Here is a 23,107-nt window from a genome sequence, read left to right as displayed (position 1 = left end):
TTTACAAAAGGAGTTTCACCAGTCACTAGTTTTGACTAAGCAAGGCTGAACCTTCGTTTATTCTTACCACGCTTTTCAATATCTGCACTTAAACACACGATCCATACTGCAAGGGGGCAGGACAGCCCTTACCAAGGGTTTCAATATCTTCAGGGTAACAATCTGCCCTTCCTTCAGAAGATGCCATTAGCCTGACACTAAACATCTTTTGCCTGCTGCAAGCAGCAGTCAGCCTCAGATAAAATACAATTTGACGCTCCTGCCCAGTGCAGTCAATTGGCAGAAGCAACCAAAATATCCACTACTGAACACAAGTTCTGTGGCTCAGCTAGATTTTAGGATTTGGGCATATCAGACACTACACAAGTTGCATCATCTGCTCCTAAATAAATACTGGTGCTGGATTTATACAGCCCCTCTCTCATACCCATATGCTGAGACACTTGTATTGCATTTTCTTTCAGAGGATACATCAGGAACTGGAGGATATGATGTAGAGAACAGCTATATAGCTTTTTTACCCAGCTCTGCCAGTATCAACATTGAAGAAATCCGGAGACCCAAGAGACATGACCCCTTTGCAACTTTAAGACTGGTTAGACGACAGGATTTCAACCCTAATCAAGGGACTCACTCTACTCCAGCGGCAAAGAAAGCACAAAAGACAAACACAGCTCAAAGTCAACATTATGGGTACTTGTCCTGGTCACCAGAGGAAAATCAAAGACCTCTGCTTACCAGCAGGAAAAAATGCTGAACAAAGATCTGTTCTATATTAGAGGAAAAAAATGTCATCTAAGCCAGACGTTCCTACTAGTACTGACACAGCTAAAGGCAAGGCCAAACTACATACTGTAGGGACATAAAGCTATGCTGTCCTAGCTCCTGAAGTCCCTGGGAATGCCAGCTGAATAGTTACACGTGAGGATGACAGGCCTGAGCACTAAGCTACAACTAGTATTTAATACAGGTACTAGTCAAAGCCATTTCATCCCACAAGCACATATTGCTATTCTAACACAAGGTTATGGAGGCAGACAGCCTCCATACTTGATTTTCCAACCTCAGCAACATCACTTCTCAACAGGTGGGAGACAGAAGCAGTGTGAATCGCTGTGTTCTGGCTGTACAACATCAGGGGGAGATGCACCTGTCAGCACAGCACTTACTGTAATGCAAGGCTAATCCTTGCTGCTGTCAGAGCTGCACATTTAGCACTGGCCAAGAACAGAGCTGACAAAAGACTTGCACAGGACACAAGTTAGTGATGTTTGCTCTCTACACTGTGTGTGTGAGAGAGTCCTGGCTAGAGGCAACTTCGCTTCTGACTCCTGCAACACTTCTGTAAGTTCAATTTTGCTGTAACGAAACAATCTCCAAGCAGCAAATTAGCAAATGGGAAATACATGCAACTTAGCTTTCAGCTTTAGAACTCCTATCGCCTTTGGACAGCTGCACAGGGCAGAGGAACTCTAGACAGAGCCCACTGTTCATGCAGCATCAGACAAGGACAAATTAAGCCAGCCACTTTAGTCACAGACAACTAGGTGTTTTATTAAGTAGTTAAGCTGTTACAAAAAAAACTTAGTGAACCTTCATATGGCAACTTCTTTTCCACAGTCTTAGCTCTGTTGAAAGAAGCAAATAGAGCTCATTAGTAGAGAACCCTTTACTGATGTCCAAACAAAGCAATTTCAGCCAGAGATGGATACTTACAGCTGGGCACTCAATTGCACCGTTGTTGATGTCATCAATGATATCATGTGGGTGCCTACCATCAATGCTACAGCCGACAGACTGTGCTGTTCCAAGAATCTCCTTAATTGTCCCTGCAGTGGGAAGACAGCTTGTCAGTGCCTCACAAATGTGTTTTTACCACAGAAACACTGATACTTTCAAGTACCACAGAGGTATTGCAGTTGTAGCACTTGGATCTTTCTGCTCACAGCAGTTTCTCTATTCTGCCTGGAGACCATTTGATGGACCTCGTGGGACATGGAAAGTGCCTTTAAGACCCCTCACCTCACATTCAGGTTTTACTTTCAGATTGTAAAATTGTACTTTTACACCCTTGCAGCTCAGATCTCCTCAAACTCAGGAACAAGTAGGGAACTTGATTGCTAACACTCCTTCAGTCGTCCCTTATTCCTTCTCTTTAAGGTGTGCATGCTATAGCCACAGTGCTCACAAGTGGACAGCAGTTTTTAAACCACATCTAGAGCATTGCTTTCCAAAGAACACACCAGGGAAAAAAAACAGAATAAACAAAAAAAAAACCCTCTTCTGTCACAACTAAGTTAACTAGCGCCCAGGTGGATGCTGCCTATTACCCAGCCTCATATGTGAAGTAGGTACTGTGGCCAGGTCAGGAATGCCGAGTTAAGTCCTGCCTTGTTTCTTTTTGCCATTCTGTACCACCACAGAAGACAGGGGCTGGCTGCTCACTGCCAGAACAAGGTGGTCCACATGGTGCTAGAGCCAACACCTCAGTGTCTGAGCAGACAAGCTGCATGAGGAGCTTCACCACCACCATGTGGTTATGAGGGACCCTCTCCTCCCCACCCAAAAACCCTCACACATACACAAACCAGAATCAGCTCAAACATTCAGATTGAGCTGAGGGCTCAGTATAATTTCATAACAGCAGTACTTGCCTGAGAGCTCTCGAGCCAGGGACCTGTGTCTCATCTGTCGTGCAATGTTCACTATTTCATCAAAGCTGACACTGCCACTGTGCTTAACTGTGTGGAGAAAAGCCATGGCACCAGTAAGTTCAGTTAAGCACAGTGCACGTTAAGTTCCCCATGCTTCATTAGAGAGCACCCACTCCCAGCACTTAAAGCATATGGAGACTGCAGAAGCTACAGTTATAGCAGGATCGCCATCAGCACTTGTGTTCCCAAACTTCGGCACAAAGCTACCCACACAAGAGGAGTAACTCTGTTTCCTAAGTTGACATTTTCTCTCAGCTCACCTCTGAGTTGTACTAGTCACTGCATTACAAGACAGGTACAGCAGCAGGTGGCTAGTCTACTCAATCTTTAAAGAAGAAATTCAACTTTGCTGATGTACAACCTGTTGTTTGCACACCAACCTTTAAGGGATTCCTGCTGCCCAAGACCCAGCCCCATGGCATTTGCATGCCAGTTTATGCTGAGGCAGGTAAACCCATCTTAACTCCTAAATAATATTTGGAACCACAGCCAGGTAACAACTTACTGTTTTTCTGCTTCTTCCTATCACGGGGAGGCTCCTTCAGCGCTTTGATAATCAGAGCAGAGGCAGAAGGAACAACCTCAATCTAAATAAAGAGAGATGCATTTTTTCCCCTCCTTCTAAGCAGGATTAGATAGTGAACCAACATATTTAACAACCTAGCAGTTAGCTCCTAGAGAGCCACTCACCAGAGAACTGCAATCTCAGTTAGCTCATTGAATACATTACGATTACAGAAAGAGGTCCATGTACAAGAACTTGTTCCCAGCCTTTCGGCACAGGTCTCTTCACAAACAGAAGAGGACTGCTTCCTGAACTGGGGGTTCTTCTTAGCTCACCACTGGAATATACCAGCCACTGAATACAAGACAGGTATAGTGGCAGGTGGCTACAGGATTAGTTAAGGCAGTTTTCTGTGATTTTTACATTGCTTGACATGGTGTTTTCCTGGTCAAGTGCTTTGTAAAACAAAATCTACAACAGAATAAAAAATTAGCTTCTTCACATGAGCAGATCTCTGCCCATCACTCATTCAGCTGGGAACCTTCAGCCTGACATGCCCCAAGCTTTATACACATATGCAACTACTACTGATTCAGGTCAGAGGTGCTCAGAAAGATCAAACAATTATTTTTTGCCTTAAGGTCTTTTCCGAAAGACCCCCACACAACAAACTGTGTGGAACTCATTTTATCCACCTCGGAAGGATGAAGGGCTGAGTCGACCCTGCCGGGATTTAGGCTTGTGGTTCTCGCAAGCGCAGGTACTTCAAGCTTGATGCTTGCACCACTAAGCCATCCCTTTTGGCATCAAGTACCTGAGCTTGCCTGTTCTGGATGGTAAGCTTCACCGTGATCCTCAGCCCCTTCCAGTCACCCGTGGCCTTGGCAATGTCATCACCGACCTTTTTGGGAGACTAAAACCAGACATATTAAGTCACACACACATGCAAACAAAAAAATTACTTGAACCGAAGGAAGCGTAAGAATTCCCACTGGGGCTCGTACGCTGGATTTGGCCTTAACAACATGATTTTTCTTTTGCGCCGTCTGGAAACGCGGAAAGCCGCCGGGTTCCCCGCGGCGCGCCAGAGGCAGGGGCGGCAGGGAGCCGGCCAGGCCGCGCGGAGCCGCCCCGAGAGCAGCTCCAACCCCCGCCCGCCGCCGCCGCGGTACCTACCAGACCCAGCGGGCCGATCTTGGGGGCCAGGGCGGAGGTGGCGCCGACCTCGCCGCCGGTGCAGCGCAGGTACACTGCGGGCACAAACGGGCGCCGTCAGCCGTCAGCCGCGCCGCCAGCCTCCCCCCGCCCGCCCCGCCGCCGCCGCCGCCGCCCCGCACCTACCAACTTTGATCTCGTTGGGGTCGAACTTGGGCGGCATGGCGGCGGCGGGGGGCGCGGATGGCGGTGGATGCGGGCGGCGGCGGCCTCCCGGCGCTGCGGCGGCTGGCGGAAAGGCGGCGGCTCCCCCGCGGGAGGCGGATATAGCAGCCGAGATCTCGCGAGGCGGCGGCGCGCGGGCCACGCCTCCGCCGCCATATCGGGCGCGGGCGGCGCCATGTCGGGTGTGGGCAAGGCGGTTGGGGGCGGGCGCACGAGCGCTGTGAGACGCCGGGCGCGAGTCTATGGTTGGGGTGTGAGGCGCTCTGGCCTCTTCTCGTTGGTCCCGGTGGCGTGGGGGGAGTCACGTGAGCCTCGCTGCGCGGCCGCGCTAGCCCCTCGGTCCGCCGTGCGGGCGGTGGAGGCGCGGGCCGCGCGCGGGCGCCTCCGGGTCGGGAGCGAGCGGGGCCGCGCCGAGTGCGGCTGCGGCACCCCGGAGCGAAAGCGGGGCCTGGGGAGGGGCTGGTGTCCGAAGCTGCGCGTGTATTTATCGGGGAAAAGGTGGTGGTGGTGCTCGGTGCTGCCGCTTTCCGCGGCTCTCGGGGCCGGTGGCGGCGGCGCTCCGGCCCTCAAGCGCGGAACCGCGCGGTTGGGGTGATGATGAAGGAGGTCCAGGAGAGCGCTGGGGGGATGTTTGGGAGAACTGCCAGGGGGACACGGGAGGGAATTCCTAAGAGCAGAAACAGAGAATAGTGAAAATAAGGGAAAGAACCGAGAGGCAGAGAAAGAGCTTACATCCAGAGCTGGTGAAAAGGGATGGGATCTGACTCGGGAACCGCCGGGAGAGGGCCTGGGCGGGACCGGGCAGAGCCTGGACGTTGCGGGGAGGTGCTGCTCCCTCCTGCTCCATCTTGTGACACCGCACACGCGTAAAGACCAAATGTGCTGCAGAAGAGTAACTTACAAAGCTGTGGTTTGCCTTCCATGTCCTTGGTTATTTTTGCGCTGCATGTTGGGCTACAGAGATTGCTGCCAGCACTGAGGCTACTGTCGATAAGCTTCCTCTCGGCGCGCAAGAGCTGCTACCTGGGAGACGTTTGGTAACAGCTCTGTCCTTCCTGAGCAGGGAGCATCTCTGCAGGAGTCGCACTCAGACCTCAGACACGCTTCCTGCTTCAGCAAGCATGTTTCTTTTTTCAGGTCTTCATCTTGTGTGATGGTGTCATGCCATATTTGTAATATACAGAGTATTTTAAAAATTGGGGCTTGGTTTGGGTCCTTGGGATGCTGGCATCCTTAGGGACGCAGTATTTACAATTCATGAACACTCATTTACTTCAGTGTGGAAGCTGTCCCAGGCATTACAGATAGGGCTGTAGATGGCTAACATAAAAATTACAGCATATAAAATGTAGTAACACATACAGGTATGTTCCAGATGCCCGTTCTTCTATTGACCGATGACTCCTGTTTTCACTTTTGGTGACGGACTGCAGAGCCTAAAAGCCAGTCTTTGGAGAGGACAACTTCTCCATTTGCAAATTTTACCTGTCTTCCGAGTGAAGTAAATTTTTACATTTAAAGCAGTTCAGCCAGTCTCTGATCCTTTTATCTTCTGACCCCTGGTGCTGTTTTTTCCCTGCTCATCTACTGCAGAATGTCACAAGCAGATGCAGTGTGAGCCAGTTCCTGCTTAGTTGTGCTGAGATTTTTCTGTAGGCCTTACTGTGTCCTTCAACCTTCATATCTTTTTGCATTTTCTTGGGTGAAAATTAAATAATGATTTTCCAGTATCCATGTGACTAACAAAAGGCATCCAGGAGTAACAGAGAAAAGTAAGAAGAGATAAGAGGGTGGTATATAAATCCTCCAAAGTTGAGCATGTTCAACAAAGCTGTTGCTCCCTTGCTCCGAGCAACCTTGTTGTCCTTCTGGTTTCTCATCCTTAATTTGATCTGTCTCTGGGCTTATGGCCTTGCTTATGGCTTTTGACTGCATTCCTGGATTTCCTAAGTAACTCCTGATGGTGAACTTCCCTTGTACTTAATTTTCTGAATTCTAGGTTTTACCCTATTCTTGCTGTTGCTCTCCTGGCTTGCCCTTTACCTATGAGCCTGATGACTCTTCATGGTGAGCAGACTCGCTTAGAGTTCTGTGGGTCACAGAGAGCATTTGGGAATTTCAGTAGTCTGAACTTCTTGAAAAGACAGAAAAGTGGAATGACTGGGAAAGAATCATGAAACTGTTAGAACTTGATTCTAACGTGCAGAATAAATCTGTTTCTTAGCCCCTTCTGCTGTGTCTCTTAGCTTATTCCAGTGGAGTGGTTGCAGTGTATCATATATGGTAGCAGAACGGTAAAACACAGGTGATCTTTACCTCCTCCTGTTTGGAGTGAAATGAAAGTTAGTTGCTTGGAGACATTTACCCAAAGTTATACCTCACTTTTACACTAAAGATTTATCTACACAAAGCCCTGTTTATTTTTCGGCATGGATCTCTGTACACAAAGAATAGCTGTGACAGTTCCTGGTGGCTACATGCTTGTCTGTATAGTTTGAGACCTATTTGTAGATCTTTAACACTGAATTGGCAAAAAACCCTTCTTTTTTGGTTGATTCACAATGACACAGGAGCTTTGCTGAGCAGTAAGTTAACTGCATTATATAGCTGTGCCATTTACCAGTGAACAGTATTGAGTCTTTTGTATTGTTTTTGAAATTACATGGTAAAATGATGTTTAAAAAAAGTCATTGCAAAATGAAACTTCCAGTGAAAACTTCATAGAGTCCTGGTAATATATCTCAATTTGGGCTTTTGGCAGCTGTAGTTCCCCACCTGGGTCCACGAGCTTTGCTGTGCAGTGCTGGTCGTGGCTCCTTGGGTTCCTCCTGTGCTCCAGGCTCCTAGTCCAGCCATTTCAGTTGTCTCCATTTTGGGCATACTGTCACAGTTCTGCTCTTGTATCTCCCCTCTCTCTTCTCTATCCTACCTCAGCTCTTATTGCCAAGCCAGATTCAGTCACATCTGCATCAGCTGTTTTTGTGGACCCTTGTTTACCCCCAGCAATCCCAAACCTGACTTGTTCCATGCTGCTGGTTTTTGCCCACATCTCTCGTGCAGTCTCAGGCTAGCCACACTTCCTACTTGATCTTATTGCTTAGCTGGTCCCAGTCCCTTTTTCTCAGCATCCCAACGGGTTTTCATCTCATTACCTGCTGGTCTCCCTGTTTCTTGTCCAGTCTCAGTTTTCTGCCTTTCCCCCTGTATCCACTGACTCCCTCTTTCTCCCCTACTGGTCCAAAGTCCTCTTCCAAAATTGAATCTGGTTTCTGTAGCCCCATCACCCACCTCCAGTCCTGATTTCACAAGGCATTTTACATCAATCCACTCTTTTCTCTCTCTGGTTCAGCTTCTCTTCCCTTTACATGTGGATCAGCTGCCTGCTCTGGAGTCTGTCCAGTTGAGTTAACAGAAAAATATTTTCCAGCTCTCAATCCCATAGTGACCCAGAATAATCATTTCAGGGAAGAAACTGCCCCGTAATCACGGGATGGAGTATAGCCTGATCACATGGATGCCTCAAAAGGGCAGTAGGTGCTTGGTTAGAAGCTGGAAACACCCAGCCTGGATGAAGATTGTATGTGCTGGGGATGGCAGGTAGCTCAGCCCTGCATGTGGCTAGGACAGCAGCAATCAGCTCTGGTTTGTCGTCAGAGTTTTTATGTATTATTTAGATAATTCTGGCTTTGCAGGCGCTTATTAAACTATTGGGAATTGTTTCAGCTTTATAAGCCTATAAAAATCTGGTTTTAAGCTATTAGACACTTTACTGGATATTTTACAATTGCTTGTTGCTGGGCCAGAACTGTCTTTAAATGGCTTGTCTTTATCTCTGGTGCACGATCTCTTGATGCAGTTGCAGCTTTTTTTAGTTCCTGTTCTAGAGTGGACCCTCCCTTCCGCAGGTCACCTGCTAGCCTTGCTCTGGATGTGTTCCAGCTTAACTTAATCCATCTTGCACAGGGATGACCAAGACAATCTACACGTCGCAGAGATACAGCAAGGCTTTTGCTACCCGCATTAACACTTCCACTGTGGAGGTGTGCTGGGATCTGCCTGTTTGATCATGCCAAGGAAAGGCCTAAACAAAGACAATTGATGAGATGCTGATTCCCCTCCCCTTTTTTTTTAATTTATTAGAGCACACTTCTGTAGTCCAGTCTCCTCAGAGAACACATACTTCAGGAGCCCTCTGCCTGATTTATGGTTATCGTCTGTGACATTGAGATGGGGCTATAGTAAAGACTTAGGATGCTGCTTTTCTTCTGTAAAAAGAAACCCAGTGATGATGCTCGAAAGCACCTTGCGTGTCAAATATGCCTGAGTAAGCAATGCCAAGGTCTTTCCTGTTCTCATTACCTAGTCCTGGATGCCAAGTGAATCGCCTGGAGTTGTCATGGTTAGGCACCACCTCCTATGGGGCTGGAAAGGGATAGCTTAATCTGTCTGTTCTAGAATTAGCTCTGTATTGCATATGCTCAGCTCATGATCATGATTTCCAGTTCTGAAAACTCAGTGGAGACAGTAACACCAGCAGGCTTTATTGCTTTACAAAGCATTGTTTCTTTAAAAGCTAATTCTAGGGACACAGTGCTGCTCACAGTGAGACTTGTCTGGTTTCACTGCTGTTAGGGCTGGCAGCCACTTTTGGCTGTCGCTGATTTGAACATGGAAAAACGCTTTTGCCCAGAAGGATGAGTGTTTGCTCCTTTTTAACAGAGAAGAGTTGGTTCTGCAGTTCTAATGGAAGCAAAAAAGCAACAGTAGTTGTTTTTGTTTCTATGTACAGTTCTGAACACAGAAGAAGGTAGATCTGCCTGGTGGGATGTGCCAGTCATACATGCAGGTTCTTCACAGGCTAGACTGGTGCTGCTGTTGCTCATAGAAATGCCTCTCAGGTGCCTGAGAACCCATCATTCCCTTTCATTTGCTTTTTATTAAAATTGCAAAGTTAAGAGGTGCTTTGGCTCTTCATACAGATTCATCTATAGCACCAAAAGGGGTTTTGTTGCTGAGTTTGGTTTCCTGGTTTGCTTTGCTTGCAGCGATCATAGCAGCCCCCTTTGCACCTGGTATTTTTACCTAGTTACATGGCTGCATCAGAAAGCTGTAATTATATTTTCTAGAGAAGGCACTATTGGGTCACTATGCAGCAAGAGGCCATTTGTTTCCACATGTTCTAATGATCTTGGTGCATATCTTCTCTCCCCAAGCTAAAGAAGATGGTGCTGTTGACAGTCTTGACGTATCGAAATGGGAACTTTCACAAGCATGGTTTTTGCAACTTGCAATATTAGTTCACAGGTCTGATTTCTCTTCTACTGCTTATCAAAGATTAGCTTTCGTATTATGTCTATAGGCCTTGAAACAGAAATGGCCGTATTGCTGGCTGAGCCATTTCAATGTCTGTTGAACCCTGGCTTTCAGGATAGGGTTTCTTCCCTTTTTTGTATGAGATCGCCCACCCTACCTGCTGGTTCCACAGTCTTTCCATATTGGGAATCCTTTTTTGTTGAACAAGATGGGTAGGCAGAATGGTCTCCACCAATACTTTGGTATGACCCTTATTCCTAATTCCTAAGGGAATTTAGTTGCAAAAGGCTAACTATTTGTAACCTTAGAGCTACAAAGTCTGCCACCTGCACTTACTTTTCTGTACGAGTGAAAATCTCTGGTTCCAGGCGGCCAGTTAAAGAAATTTCACTTCCAGTTTGGCTTCTTTTATGACAGCCAACTAAATTAGAAACAAGCCAGCTGCTGGAGTGTGAGTAGTTAGTGCCAAATTGCCAGGCCTTCAGAGCAGACACAGCTTTGCATTCTGGCAGCCACTCAATCCTGCTAAGCATAGGCCCATTTCTGTCTCACTTTCAGCTTTTATTTATTGCCCTGTGTTTCTAAAATGTTTGTACCTGTGTAACCTTTTGTCAGAGGAAGCCTTTGCCAAACAAGCTAGTGAATGCTGCGCTGATCTCTCTTGAGAGGTTTGGAAGCATCCTGGAAAGGATAGCTGCCTACTGTGCAACTTTGCTGAGCTTTTGAGATGTTTTGTTGCAAGATCAGATGCCAACAGCATCTTGTGTGTAGGTTTGTGATCTGGGTGGGACAGTCTGTGAGCGGGTCTGGGTAAAAAGGTGGCAGACTGATGATGCATCATGAACCGGCTCCATTCATAGCTGCAGCTGGTTCTGAGATCCCCAGCTGCTCCTTTTGGCTTGGTACCACCAAACTCCTTGCCTCACTGTTTCATTTTAGCCTTTGTAGTTTCAATAAATTAAGTGAGCTATCAGTTTGGCCTTAAAATTAACTCTGAAGCTAGAGGCAAGACAACAGTTTGGCCAATGCCAGTTCCATGCTGCAGAGTAGGTCACAGCACCCAGAGTCCTGGCTGGCATGGGCTGAATTTGTTGGACTAGCTCTTCACTGATTCCCTCTCTGCTGCAAAGGCCAGCACATATGAAGACTCTCAGTCCTACCTGTTGCTTCCCTTTCTCATTTAGTCTTCTGTGGTGTTTAACTGAGGTTAGAAACCCATAGAATACATTTGTATGATGACTAACTGAAAATGAGCATGTGCTCTTGAGTCATCTGCACAGAGAGTATTAAATCACGTAAGAGCTGCACTTCTGCCTAACCCTCACGGTCTGTTTGGTGCTGTGCACAACACTGTCATGTTGTGTAGAGCCTTTGTAAGCTGTTTTAAATGGAAGCTAGCCAGGAAGTACTGGCATGCTGGACCAAAACCAGTGGCCCGTAGTTCTAAGCATCGTTGGAGTTTTCACTGAAGTTCATTGTTCAGACTTTACAGGTAGATATGGATAGTGTTTAGAAGGATAGCAGTATATTAAGAAATCTGATAGGACTGTTTTTAATTGTTTTCAAATTCCTTACGGGGCCTTTGCAATTTATAAAGTCTTGCAAAAATAGGTAATGTTATTAGCACTATCAGAAATTGTCAAATAATTCTATTATTATGTTTATTATTGTTATATTCAGAATGCCTGTATATGGGTATTCATATGGTGTCTCAGAAGAAGTTTACTGTCTCCCGTAAGACAAATTTGGCCACTTGTACAATACTACACAGAGAGCAGTTTTGGTAGAACTAATCCTTTCTGAGTGCATTAGAGCTAACTTCTGTTGTGGAAGATGAGATAATTCTTTCTATCTTAGCCTACCTAATCATGTTATTATTTCTCATGAAAGTACTTTGCCACCAGTTTAGATCTCATGTTGAATGTTTGACCCTCTATGAAAATCCATTTACTATTTTAGTATTTTATACGATACTGAAGAAGATACTAACCTCTAGTGCATCCCACCCCCAAAATTCAATCTCAACAAATGTGCTTGTTCTCAACTGCAAAGTGTCTTGTGTTCGCGTTGCAATGGGATTTTTCCTCCTCAGGTGCTGATTATTCATACAAATGGTTGTACATCTCTAGTTCTAAAGTCCTGCAACCTCCTGAATCTCATAACCGTGAAGATAATCGTGACTTTTAACAGTTAACTTGCAGCCCCTTTCCCTTGCTTTCTAACTGTATTAAAAGACCTGAGCTCAAATAAATCCCTTCTGTCTGACTAACTGTCATCAAGGATCAGTACCAAAATGTGAAATCTTCCTTTCCTGGGTCTGCAGATCAACCACCTCTCAAGTAGATAGATAGCAGTTACTAAGTAGTTTATATGAAATCATAATCAGTTCTAGGACTCATTTATCATCTTCACAATCCCACACTTCCCTCCTCAACAGCCTCTCTCGGTTGTGGTCAGCCTCAGCAGAAAGTCCAAGGGTTGAGTGTGTTGTGGGGTGGACCCCTCTCTCTCCAGGCTAGAGTCCTCTATCTACTTCAGTGGTGGGTCATTTGCATCTGAACCAAGCTGGTGGCAGGGGGCCAGTGTGTGACAGAGCTGTAATCTCCAGAGATGTTGAGGGCTTTCAGCACTACCACCATCAGGCTGTTTTTCCATAAGAAGCAGAGTCACTTCAGCAGCTCACTGTCCTGTCACTCTCCTGCCTCTGATACTTACACTGAAGGGAAGATGACTTCATGTTACGAAGATTCTCCTGATAAAGAACACAGATCAAATCTCTAACAGTGACCTTAACTGAGAAGATCAATTCTGCATGTGGGACCACTGCTGAGGTGGCACATGAGGGCTGGACATGTACAAGTGTACAAGTGTATCTAGGTCCCCATTTACTGTGGTTGGCAATGGCACATGGCAGTCTTCGGAGTCATCATGTGCCCCATGACAACGTCATCCCTGTACCAGATTACAGAAAATGACACTCCTATGAGCAGATTTCGGTCTTCTGGCAGATGAGCTTTCGGGGGTCCTGCTTTGAATATGGTACCTAGGACTAAATGGCTTCCCTTTCTCTAAGCAACAAGCTGAAGGAGCTGTCTCCTACTGTGAGTGGCTTGTGGCGTTTGCAAGCCCTGAATATCAGTGAGAACATGTTGCAAGAACTGCCACAGGCACTGGCTCACATCCGCTTGCTGGAGGTATGCACCCAGCCGGCGGTGTCTGTGTCTCCCCTTCGAAGGCTGTGTGTTCCATTGTAGGCTGGTTCCCTTCCTTGTTGATCAATATGATCCTAAATTTAGCACAGAAGGGGAATTGTGAGGGCTTGGGGACCACTCGCTCTGAGGATTTGTAACTAGGCTGTGTGTGGTCCCTGGTGTAAAAAATTGGTTTTGCCTGTTCTTCCTGTTTTTGTCTTATAGCAAGTTTCTCTTCTGATCATTTTCTGCCATGGCTTAATCATGACAAAAATCATCCATAGGGAGTAATCCTCCAAGTACTTTTTGCCAAGGCTGCCTCTGAGAGCACAAATTGTGACTGTCAGCCCAGACTGACTCAGTCCTTTCCACCTAGACTGATGGTAAATGAGCAGATTAAATGTTGAGGTTTCTGCTTCAATTGCCACGACTGTACTCTGAGTCATTGCCAGCTTCCTGGCCCCCTGGAGTGCATATTCAAAATGAGACAAGTATCAGGATTTTTATGGATGTGTTACCTTCTGGCTGCCAAACTTGTCAGTACTAAGCTGTGCAAATCTCAGGCAACAGGGCTGACTCAGATATCAACATTCAGGATTCAGGATGTGAATAAACGCTGTCATGCCTCGAACACGTAACATCAGGCTTCACTTGTAGGCAGTCTTTGGGACTAGGGACTTTTGCAGTTGCTCCCGTGTGTTCAATAGACGTGGTCTCCTTTTGGGGACTTCCTGCTAACTGCCTCCCTACAGGAGACAACATTATGTCCTTTTGGTAGTCACAGTAGGGCAAAAGAGAAGGTGGTCCTTCCAGTGCTCCTAACTGGTATCGCTCTTTTCTCCATGCCCTTGCACGCATCATGCTTAAGAGATCCAGTACGCAGAAATTTAGAAGAAAACTCCTGTAATTGAGAATTTTCATACCCTTTGTGCATAAACATGAGGTAGACATCTCTGCAGGGTGGGGTTGTTCCACCGAAGGACCAGCACAGAAGTTCCCAAATAAGGGCCATTGGAATCACCACACCTCTGAAAGGTGTCAGACACTCAGCAGAAATTTCATACAACCTCGTATTTATGTCAGTATTTAAGATCGCATACAGTTGTCACTCTGTAAGTGAAATTTTGAGGAGCTGCAAGACTAAGTGGTCCTGCTACCAGCAGAAAAGATGATCTAGCAGAATTCTCTTCCCTTGTTATGACTTTAGGAATTCAACTAGATACAGATGACTTACATGATAAGATGACTTATGTAAATAATGACATTTAACAGCAGATGACTTAAATAACACACTGTTCCGCTTTCTTTGTGAAGTCTTAAAGCCTTTGCGGAGGAAAACACTAGCACTGAGATATTCTGTAATTTAGTTTTTATGCGGTATAAGTTAAATGTTGCAGTTCATTTTTCTGGGTCCTCAGCCTTGAACCAGCTGGGCTCTGGGCTGCCAGAATAACCTGAAGCTTTCTGTGTTCTGTTTCAGAAATGCTGACCCTAGGTGCTTCTTCCAAGACCTACCCATCACCTGACATTTGCAGTGCAGGTACAGAGTCCATTCAGCAGTTCCTCTGTAAAGGTAAGCAAGAAAAGTCTGGCTGACAAAAAGACGGATTCAGTAATCACTTCAGGTCCCTTCTACCCTCATTTTCTGTGAGGAAGGGCTTGGGGCCTATTGACTGATACCTTACTAAAAGGAAAGTGAAACTTGGTTGAAAACTCAGAGGACAAAGATAATGTGCTGTGAGTTTATTAACACTGTGTTTAATACAGACAGGAAGGTCTGGAGAGACTTTATGCAGGAGAAGTGCCGTGTCAGACATTGCACTAATCCCTGTAATAACAGTCAGAGCTTGTTTTAATACATGCACAAAACTCCTTTACAGCCCCACTGGACTAACCTGCCTGTATCGGTGCAAAGGGAGCGTTTCTCCCTGAGCAGGTTAGCACAGGTCAGCGCAGGTCTAAAAGTGCTCCGGCTGCTTCTGGAGGGGATCCTGCCACGCGATTGTCTGCAAAAGCGGGAACAGCCCTCATGGCTTCTGTGCTTCCCTTCTCCACCACCTCCTCCGAGCCGTGCTTTGATCATCTTCCTGGTGGGAATGGGGTGGCACTATCTCCTCCCACAGCTTCTCCTTGCTAGGTCTGCCTGAGCGCAGAGAACTGTTTCAGGCACTCATCCACGCTTGGGGAGAGGGAGCGCAGTTAGAAGCAGTCTCACACACAGACCAGCCCTCAATCATGCTGCCACAGAGGTCCTTAAGCATCAAATGTCTTGTTTTGTCTGATTTCTTCCAGGATGTGGAATACCATACCACTCTCCCTTGCGGTATGTGCTCCTCATGCTGGAGAGTGATGGAGGAGAAACATCATTGGATGGGGCAGACAGAACAGTGCATACGTACGGGGAGGAGGAGAGTGAGTGGCAGGTGAGGCTCTGCTACGTAAGAAGTTGTGTGAAAGGGCTTTGCATCTGTGCCTCAGATCCATCAGTGGAGCTCACAGCCCGTGGCACATCATCCCTCATGGCCTGGCACTCTATGAAATATGTCATTTGGGATTGGGAGAGCACCAATGCCAGAACCAGGCATAGCACTGTGGTTATGGGTGGGTCATCTCTTCCCCAGACAGTTGGAAACAGTGTTATCACTTCCAGACCCAGGAAGGCAAGCCGTGAAGAGAGCTCTCAATCCTTAGGCGTTTTCATAGCTTGGCAGGACAAAGCCTGGAGCAACCTGATCTGACCTTGAAATTAGTCCTGCTGTGAGCAGGAGGTTGGAGTGGAAACCTCTAGGAACTCTGTCGTAGCTAAGGCTTTCTATGATACTGCATTTTCCTTCTAATATTTTTCTGATCTATGTTAGTTTTAGTCATTGTCTTGAAAACAATGATGCAGCTAAGGGACAGGAGTGACAGTGTGATATGGTGCTGTGCAATACATGTGTGTTTCTAACAATTACTTGAGGGACAGCAAACTATAGAAGAGCCTTGTGATTCTGACCCAGATGTTAATACATTTCCATCCCAACCTGGGAATGGTGAGAAAAGGCTTGCAATTATGCTAAGTTGCTGTTGGGCAACTACAGAGTAATTTTCTCTGCCCCTAAGGAAGCACAAATGGTAGTCACATCAGAGGTGCTCGGTTGTGTACACATTCTTGCTGTCCATTCCTTGGTGCAGTAGGGAGGAGCTTGGTAGGGGACCAGTGCGTGTGTACCACAGCTGATCCACTGCCTTCCCCTGCAACTCACTGCTGACTCCACTGGAGAGAAGAGTTAAACTCCCTGGTAAAACTAGAGCATGTCTCACAGGGAGTCTGCAAGATTGAAGAAGATGCTCCATCCTGTGTGCACACAAAGCACGTTATATATTGGAGGCACCATCACGATCAGGTTCATGAGGCAGGAAGCACAGCAGGAGCTAAATAAGGATGGAGCACGGGAGCCATTTCTGCTCCTTACAATTATGAGTGGATTTGCTGGGGTTAGAAGGGAAATGCTGTGTGTGTTCTCACCTCAAAGGCTGGACGACTCACAGACTCACGGCAGGGAGGGGCAGACCTGCAGCCTGTCTAGGGTCAGTAGGCAGTGACTCAGCTCCTCTGAGAGCCGAAGAGATGCAAGCACGGGCAGGGTGGAATTTGCTCATCTAATTTCCCAATAAATGGCCATGATTCTTGTGGCTGATTTTGCTCTTAAAGAGCTGAAATGGAAAAAGCAAGGACAGGCTGGAAATGAGAGAGCAGGTGCTGTTACTGGCAAGCGCTTGTAGCAATAGTGGTAGATTAGGACCAGCTCCTGATACAGACTGATGGCACTTCTGTCTCCTAGCTGCCATACAGCAAATGCTGGCTGAGCATTACGAGGATAAGCTCATCCAAGTGACCTTGGAGTCTTGTTGGCAAGATCTCATTAGCCAAAAGTGCTCCAGGAGATCTCTGGGACTGGAGGTACTGTTAAAAAGTCCCTTTCTTTCCAGCAGCCCCAAGCATGATTCCCATGTATACGCTCAGAAAGTCTTGCAGCCATTGGGGTGGAGTAAGACAGCTCTGTAAGAGACAATACAATTTAAGGAAACTCTTAAACTTGATTAAGTGGACGACTTCCTAACCACAAGAATATGCATGTTAATCACGCTTTGAATTAACTAACACTTTTTATACTGTTTATTTTACTTCATACATTCTGCTAAATATGGAGGATGAAATTAGACTGCTCTTATTCCGGTTTTGTTGGCCAATTTAGTGTCAAGAAGCAGCACAAAACTGCTTTCCTCTTTTCCCAGGGTTGCCTCAAGGATAACGTTTCTCTTTCCATTGGGTTTTTTATACACTTTTTGAGGAGAAGAGAAGAATTACGGCACAGGATGGTCCAGATTCTCTTGGGGGTAGTCAGAGTCTTCTACTTGTGCACTCCAGTGTGGCGTTTTGAATAGTTCTGCTGAGCAGGTCACAGGGCAGGTTGGGGCTCCCTTTTCTTCAGAAGCAAGTCTAGTTCCTCTAAGCCAAGAAAAGTGACATCTTCCAGGGCCATTTATACACAGTCGCCTTTTAGAGTAAAACTGCACTTCAGAGCATGATTGACATACTATCTTGGATCCAATGGAGCTGAGTGGGGACACGTGTGTCCCTCAGAGGCCCGGCAAAATTCCTGTTTTCCGTGTCTACTTTAAAACTAACTTAGAGCTTGTCCTGAGTTTGCACCGTACTGTGAAAGCAGGCTGCAGTGCCCATTGCTTGTTTGAGGAGATAGGTCCAGGGCAGAAACCCAGTAATCAGTCACCTCATTTTACACGAACAGTGTGACTTCTGCGAGGCTCATGTCATGCACTTGTATTTCTTAAAAGCCAGGCTCTGTTCTAGTGTGTGATAGTTCTTGCAGGACCTGTGAGGAAGCACATCTAGAACTTGGAAAAAAAAAAAAAAAAAAAAAAAAAAAAAAAAAAAAAACACAGAGCTGGAGGATTTTATCATTTGCAGAGCTATGAGACCTTGAGTCCACTGATACCTGCAAGCTGGGACATGTCACTCCAGGAAACCAATGAGAAAACATCCCCACCAGTAGTGAAACGTCAGATGGAATCAGTGTAGTAAAGAAAATGAGAAATTTCAGTCTGGCAGCATCTGGTGACTGCATAAAAGCAACCCTGTCTGCCTATGGCCTCCCAACAGAGGGCAGTGAACAGACACGCTCCTGCCCGCACGTGCAGGGAATATCGTCCACCTTGTCTGGATCTCCTTCATCAGCACCCCCTTTCCCATACTGACTTGCAAATTCCTCATCTGGGCAGCTTTTGGGGACAGCCGCAGTTTGGACTTGGAGCTGTGCACGTGCAGGCAGCTGTGCTTCTGCTCTGGCTTCATCTGTGATGCAGGTTTGGTTCAGGGCTGGGGAAGGAGGTTTCATAGCTGCCAGCCTTCAGCTGTGCCTTGGGATGTGTGTCATGGCTGTTCAGCAGCAAATTCCTCCATTCCTGGGTTCCCCGTTATGACTTTTTCTCTTGTTGGTGCTAAGATCTCAGACTTCCCTGGCAAATGTATCTTCGTGCAGCCTAGCTGAGATGCATCAGAAGTTCCAACAAATCCTGGCTTGGCAGCAACTGCATCAGAGCAAGGCCATTAGCTGGATCTTGCAGGAGATAAGTGGGGGAACAAGCTGCATGCAGGGCTGACCGAGGGAAAGCAACTGCCCGTGAAAGGCTTGAGTGGCAGCACCAGGGCACTCCACAGAGTGACAGTGGCAGAGCCCAGCTGTATGCAAAAATTGCTTTATAACCTTGCAGAAATATTTGCTAAGCTTTGAGATTTTCTGGTACTTCAACAAGTTGAATTTGGCCATTGAAAGAAAAATATATTTCATTCTTTAACCACACAGCAAATTTTCATAAAGGACAGCAGCACAAACCATGATTAGCAAAGCTGATCTGATGATTAATACAGAGAATTTTGAGACAGAAGTCTTAGCTTTTTGGCAGCTTGGCTGGGTGACTTGAGACAAGCTGCCAACAGGAAGCATTTTTAAAGCAGCTGCTCCTTTTGAATGCCTCAACTTTGAATCTGAGGCTTCTGTGGCTCAGCTTTCAGAAGCACCGGGCACCCGGGCCCATATTGCACAGGCCTAATAGTCTGAGTGCTCAGTGTTGCTGAAAATGAGCGATCAGGTCCATATAGAGCATTCCCAATGTGTGTTTGAAGAGCATGACTTTAACGTCTGTGTCTGCCTGTAAAGACAGTTTTATCTTTTGAGACTGTGAGATGTTAGCCATGGCGTAAATGGGGCCTCCATCACACAAAGTAAGCACTGTTCAAATGTTTGTACATGAGTCACTGAAGGCGGCAGAGTTGTTAGTCCGGTTATAGCTGCAAGAACAGCCCTCACTAAGCGGGATGTTGTCTGTCCCTTAGAGCGCGATGCAGAAAGCTGCCTTTGAAGCTCTCCAACTAGAAAAAGATCTTATGCACCAGCAGATCAGGAACCAGGTGAGTCAGCACCAAAGGAAAGAGCTCATACCCCATTTGATGAGCTCCTTCTGAGGAAGTTCAAATTGTTGTGAACAGAGAGTAGGGTTTGAGGGAAATGAAGAGCCCCTTGTACTGTCAAGAGCTCTGTAACAAAGCATTGAGCAGTGTTGCTTAAATTAAATTCTGGTCTCCTACTTCCAGAGAAGGGAGTGTCAATGCAGCTTTTTAGATTCAGAGAACTAGTGGAATTGCCATTGCTTCAATCATCTAAATGTTCATGTGGACAAAGTACTGGAGAATGGTCACTAGGAGAAAGACTTGCATTGGTCCTGGAGGGATGATCTACAATTTCAACTGCTCTTTCCTTCAGGTTGTGTACATAGCAGGGCTGCTGTTTCCACACAAGTCCACTGTATCTCCAACTAGCACGCTGGAACTTTGCCTTGAGTCATATTTTCGTTCCCATTCTTAGCCAGCTTTTCTGAGCTCCATTCTGTAGAAGGTGAAATGCAATAGCAGAGCGGGAAGGAGAAGAATGAAACTGGGCTGGTGGGGAAAGCAGCAGTGGCTGATGCATGGAGGTAAGCATGGACACAGTGCTCACAGTCATTCTTCTCTTGATCTGACATTAGGAGAAAGATCTCAGATCAGGAAGTGGTGGAGAACCTTAAGAGCTTTGACAGCCTCAGGGCACAAATCCCTCTCACAAGCTGACAAGGTGTTTTAGGAAGACATGAGACTGCAGTGCATTTAGCCTGAGCAAGTCTGAGGCTGGTCAGCCCCTTCTCATTCCTGCACATTGAAGGATATGGCTCTAGGGCTGCTGTGGGAGTAGGTAGTGAGCAAATGCTTCAACTTGCTGTCAGTGCGCTGGAGCTGATATCCCGTGGTGAAACCACTCACCAGGAGCAGAGGACACTGAGCGTTTTAATGGGGGGCTTTTTGTCTCTATAACTCCCGGATAGCTCCCCTCGAGTCCCTGAATTCCCAGGCGAGTTCATCTAAATGCAGAAATCTCTTTCAGTTCAGGTTCTGATATACTGCACCAGGGACTTTGTGCTATTAAAATAGCTGCAGGGATAGTCTTAAAGAGACTGATCTGAGCTATGTCCATGTTGCCCACCAGCTTGAGTTTACAAAGCAGGTGCTGTTACAGGCATCAGCTGATAAAATGCTTGTGCTTCATTCTTCCAAAAACACAGCATTATGGGTTGTGTTCATAAAATATCTGGGTCCAAAGCTCCTCCAGCTGCTGGATTTTTGAACTTGGGTGACTTTAGGGAAGTAAAATGCAGGGCTGTCCCTGAGAGCCAGGATGAGCGCGTTGCTTGTCCTTGCTGCCAGTCTTGTGTAGCTATGAGCTGGCCTGCAGCATGTCCCTGCACCCTTTCTCAGGAGCAAAGGCTAGGAACTCGTCTTGTGTTTTACAGGAAAAGAGCTTTGAGAGGCAGCTAGTGAACCTTTTAATCGAGCTGTCAGCTGAGCAGTATGTGCCACTTTGTACACCATCGAGTATGCTTGCGAGTGCTCAGCACCATGACTGCCAGTGACCTTGAAAAGGTATGAGACAGCAGATACACTGCGCAGGGGGACAGTGACTCTGTACCGGGACTGAACCTGTCTTTGAGTATGGCTGTCCTTGTGGCTAGAGCCATGGCAGGTCTTGCTGAAAGGAGTGTCAGAACTCCTGTTGTAATATCTGTGTAAGGAGAGATGCTCTGTGCCTTGCCCTACCAGGAGAAGGCTCTCCCAGAGCACTTGCAGGGCGAGCCATCACTTGGCTGTTTCTTTTCTCAGTCCTCTCCTTGCTTTCCCCTCCAAAAACCAACAGGCATCCTCCTGCACTGCAGATTAGTGTTATGGAGACTGGCCTGCAGTGTATAATCCTCAAACAAGCCCAGGAGAATCCTGACTGTGGCCAAGACAATCTCAGGTACCACCAGTTCTTTTCTACCTGGTCATTGGCATGTTGCACACCAGCCCCCGGTCCCCAAGCCTTCAATGGGGAGATCTGCAGGGTCAGATGCCTCCCCCTGTGGAGGAAAGCCCGGTGCATGCGTGGTGTTGGAACAGGGAGTGGAGTTCGGCAGTGTCCAGCACATTCCCGCCATGTCTGTGTCCCCAGGCTGGCCCTGGGCTGTCAGAAATGGCCATGGCTGGTTGCTAGCCCCTCAAACTCCTGAACATATCCTGGCTTGAGACATTGCAGCAGGCAGGGAGGCAGGGCAGGACCCTTACAAGCTTAGGGAAGACCTTGCTGAGTTTCCATGCGTGTCTGTCATCAAATCAGACATACGGGAAACCCTGGGGTGCTCAATCCAGCCCTGACCCCTCAGGCCCATTTCACGTGTGCTTTCTTTGCACAACACACATGCAAGTGCACAAACAGCACTGGGCTGTGCCTAGAGGAAGCAATGGAGACCGAGGTGCCTGGCTCCATATCCCGCTCTGTAACACCCCCAGGTAACCCTCGGCTCCTCCAGGTCCTTCTCCTCCTGTGGTCACCTCCCCTTCCCACGGTGATGTTCCTGCTCTGCTCTGTATCGGTGTTGAACAGATGCTCACCTAGTATGACTAACACTGCCCTCCCACTGTGCTTGGCACCAGGACTGGCTGCATCCGGGTGTCTCAGGAGCTTTCTATGTTCTCTGATGGCTTCTCAGCCATTGCCGTGTGTTCCCTCTTCGTCTGTGGCTCCCCCTCTAACTGCCTGCCCAGGATCCCCTTGCATGGAAGCCCTGGGTGATTGAACTGGGCAAACTTGTGCCTCTCTGGCTAATATATTTGCCTTCAGAAATGCCTCTCACTCAGCAAGAACTGAACCCATCTTGACTCTGCAGCTCTCCTGCTGTGGCCAGGGCATGTCTGTGCTCCTGCAACAGGCACTGTTGCGTGGAGGTGGGTGAATCCTCCCAGAGGAAGATGTGGCTGTAGGCACGTGGTGCTCTGCGATGCTGACAAGCACCTTGCACCTACATTGTGCCAAAGGTCTGGGGCTTCCTCTTTGGCACACGCAGGATGTGTCCAGGGACAGCTGATGCGCTGCAGCCATGCGCAGCTCGTAACGGGGCAGAGCAAGGTCCTCCCTGGCCTGTCGTTTGAGCTCCAGTGGAAGAGGAGAGTCTCTGATGGCCTCATAACTAGAACTTGAGAGATCTGCCCTGGCCAGAAAAGCCCCAGTGATGCTCTTCATCTCAAAAAACCTCCACGTTTTGGGCAGAAAGTGTAACTGCCACCTGGCCACCAGCGCAGAGCCAGCCAGGAGTGGGCTGGCCAGGGCGAGGGTTGACAGCTCTGCGTTGCGTCCGTGTGTCCGTGCGCTGGCATTTGGGCTGGTCTCCACCGTCATTAATGAGTAACAACCCCAGTAAGTCTTTTGTCTCTTGACCTTGAAGCATAAAATGCAGAGATAAGCCTGGCCCCATTGCAACCCTCCCCCCCCAAGGAGAAGCTATTAAAAAGCAGCTGGTTTCTGCTGGTAACTGTTTGTTTTCTTTTTTCTGTCTAGAGAGGGCAGCTGGGGCAGCGCGGAAAGCTGAGCGCCGACTTC

The 23,107-nt window shown here is 47.3% G+C and overlaps 2 protein-coding genes and 2 non-coding genes across 4 annotated transcripts; 1 reads left to right on the top strand and 3 right to left on the bottom strand.

The window, feature by feature from the left end:
* Positions 1 to 1,528: 1,528 nt before the first annotated feature.
* On the bottom strand, positions 1,529 to 4,689 carry RPL12 (ribosomal protein L12). Its single transcript, XM_062590803.1, has 7 exons — positions 4,561 to 4,689; positions 4,396 to 4,469; positions 4,034 to 4,132; positions 3,220 to 3,301; positions 2,655 to 2,741; positions 1,717 to 1,829; positions 1,529 to 1,628 (listed from the first exon to the last, which is right to left on the bottom strand). Exons 1-7 carry the CDS (start codon positions 4,595 to 4,597, stop codon positions 1,623 to 1,625), a joined length of 498 nt encoding a protein of 165 aa, XP_062446787.1. The 5' UTR covers positions 4,598 to 4,689; the 3' UTR covers positions 1,529 to 1,622.
* On the bottom strand, positions 2,892 to 3,022 carry LOC134148841 (small nucleolar RNA SNORA65). Its single transcript, XR_009960282.1, has one exon. It is a non-coding gene; the product is annotated as a small nucleolar RNA SNORA65 (small nucleolar RNA).
* LOC134148840 (small nucleolar RNA SNORA65) lies at positions 3,473 to 3,601 on the bottom strand. Its single transcript, XR_009960281.1, has one exon. It is a non-coding gene; the product is annotated as a small nucleolar RNA SNORA65 (small nucleolar RNA).
* A 4,161-nt stretch (positions 4,690 to 8,850) lies between the features above and the next one.
* On the top strand, positions 8,851 to 22,708 carry LRSAM1 (leucine rich repeat and sterile alpha motif containing 1). Its single transcript, XM_062591302.1, is given in 18 exon segments — positions 8,851 to 8,923; positions 9,813 to 9,869; positions 11,480 to 11,523; positions 12,005 to 12,088; positions 12,427 to 12,452; positions 12,986 to 13,110; positions 14,584 to 14,676; positions 15,396 to 15,526; positions 16,069 to 16,135; positions 16,928 to 17,024; positions 18,644 to 18,739; positions 19,506 to 19,579; positions 19,795 to 19,845; positions 20,953 to 21,052; positions 21,054 to 21,117; positions 21,408 to 21,461; positions 21,463 to 21,490; positions 22,575 to 22,708. Coding segments are annotated over 18 exon segments (1,398 nt in total).
* Positions 22,709 to 23,107: the final 399 nt, after the last annotated feature.

This window comes from Rhea pennata, chromosome 18 (assembly GCF_028389875.1).
Source record: "Rhea pennata isolate bPtePen1 chromosome 18, bPtePen1.pri, whole genome shotgun sequence".
In the NCBI taxonomy this organism is placed as follows: Eukaryota; Metazoa; Chordata; class Aves; order Rheiformes; family Rheidae; genus Rhea; species Rhea pennata.
This window is presented reverse-complemented; position numbering and strand designations above follow the sequence as displayed.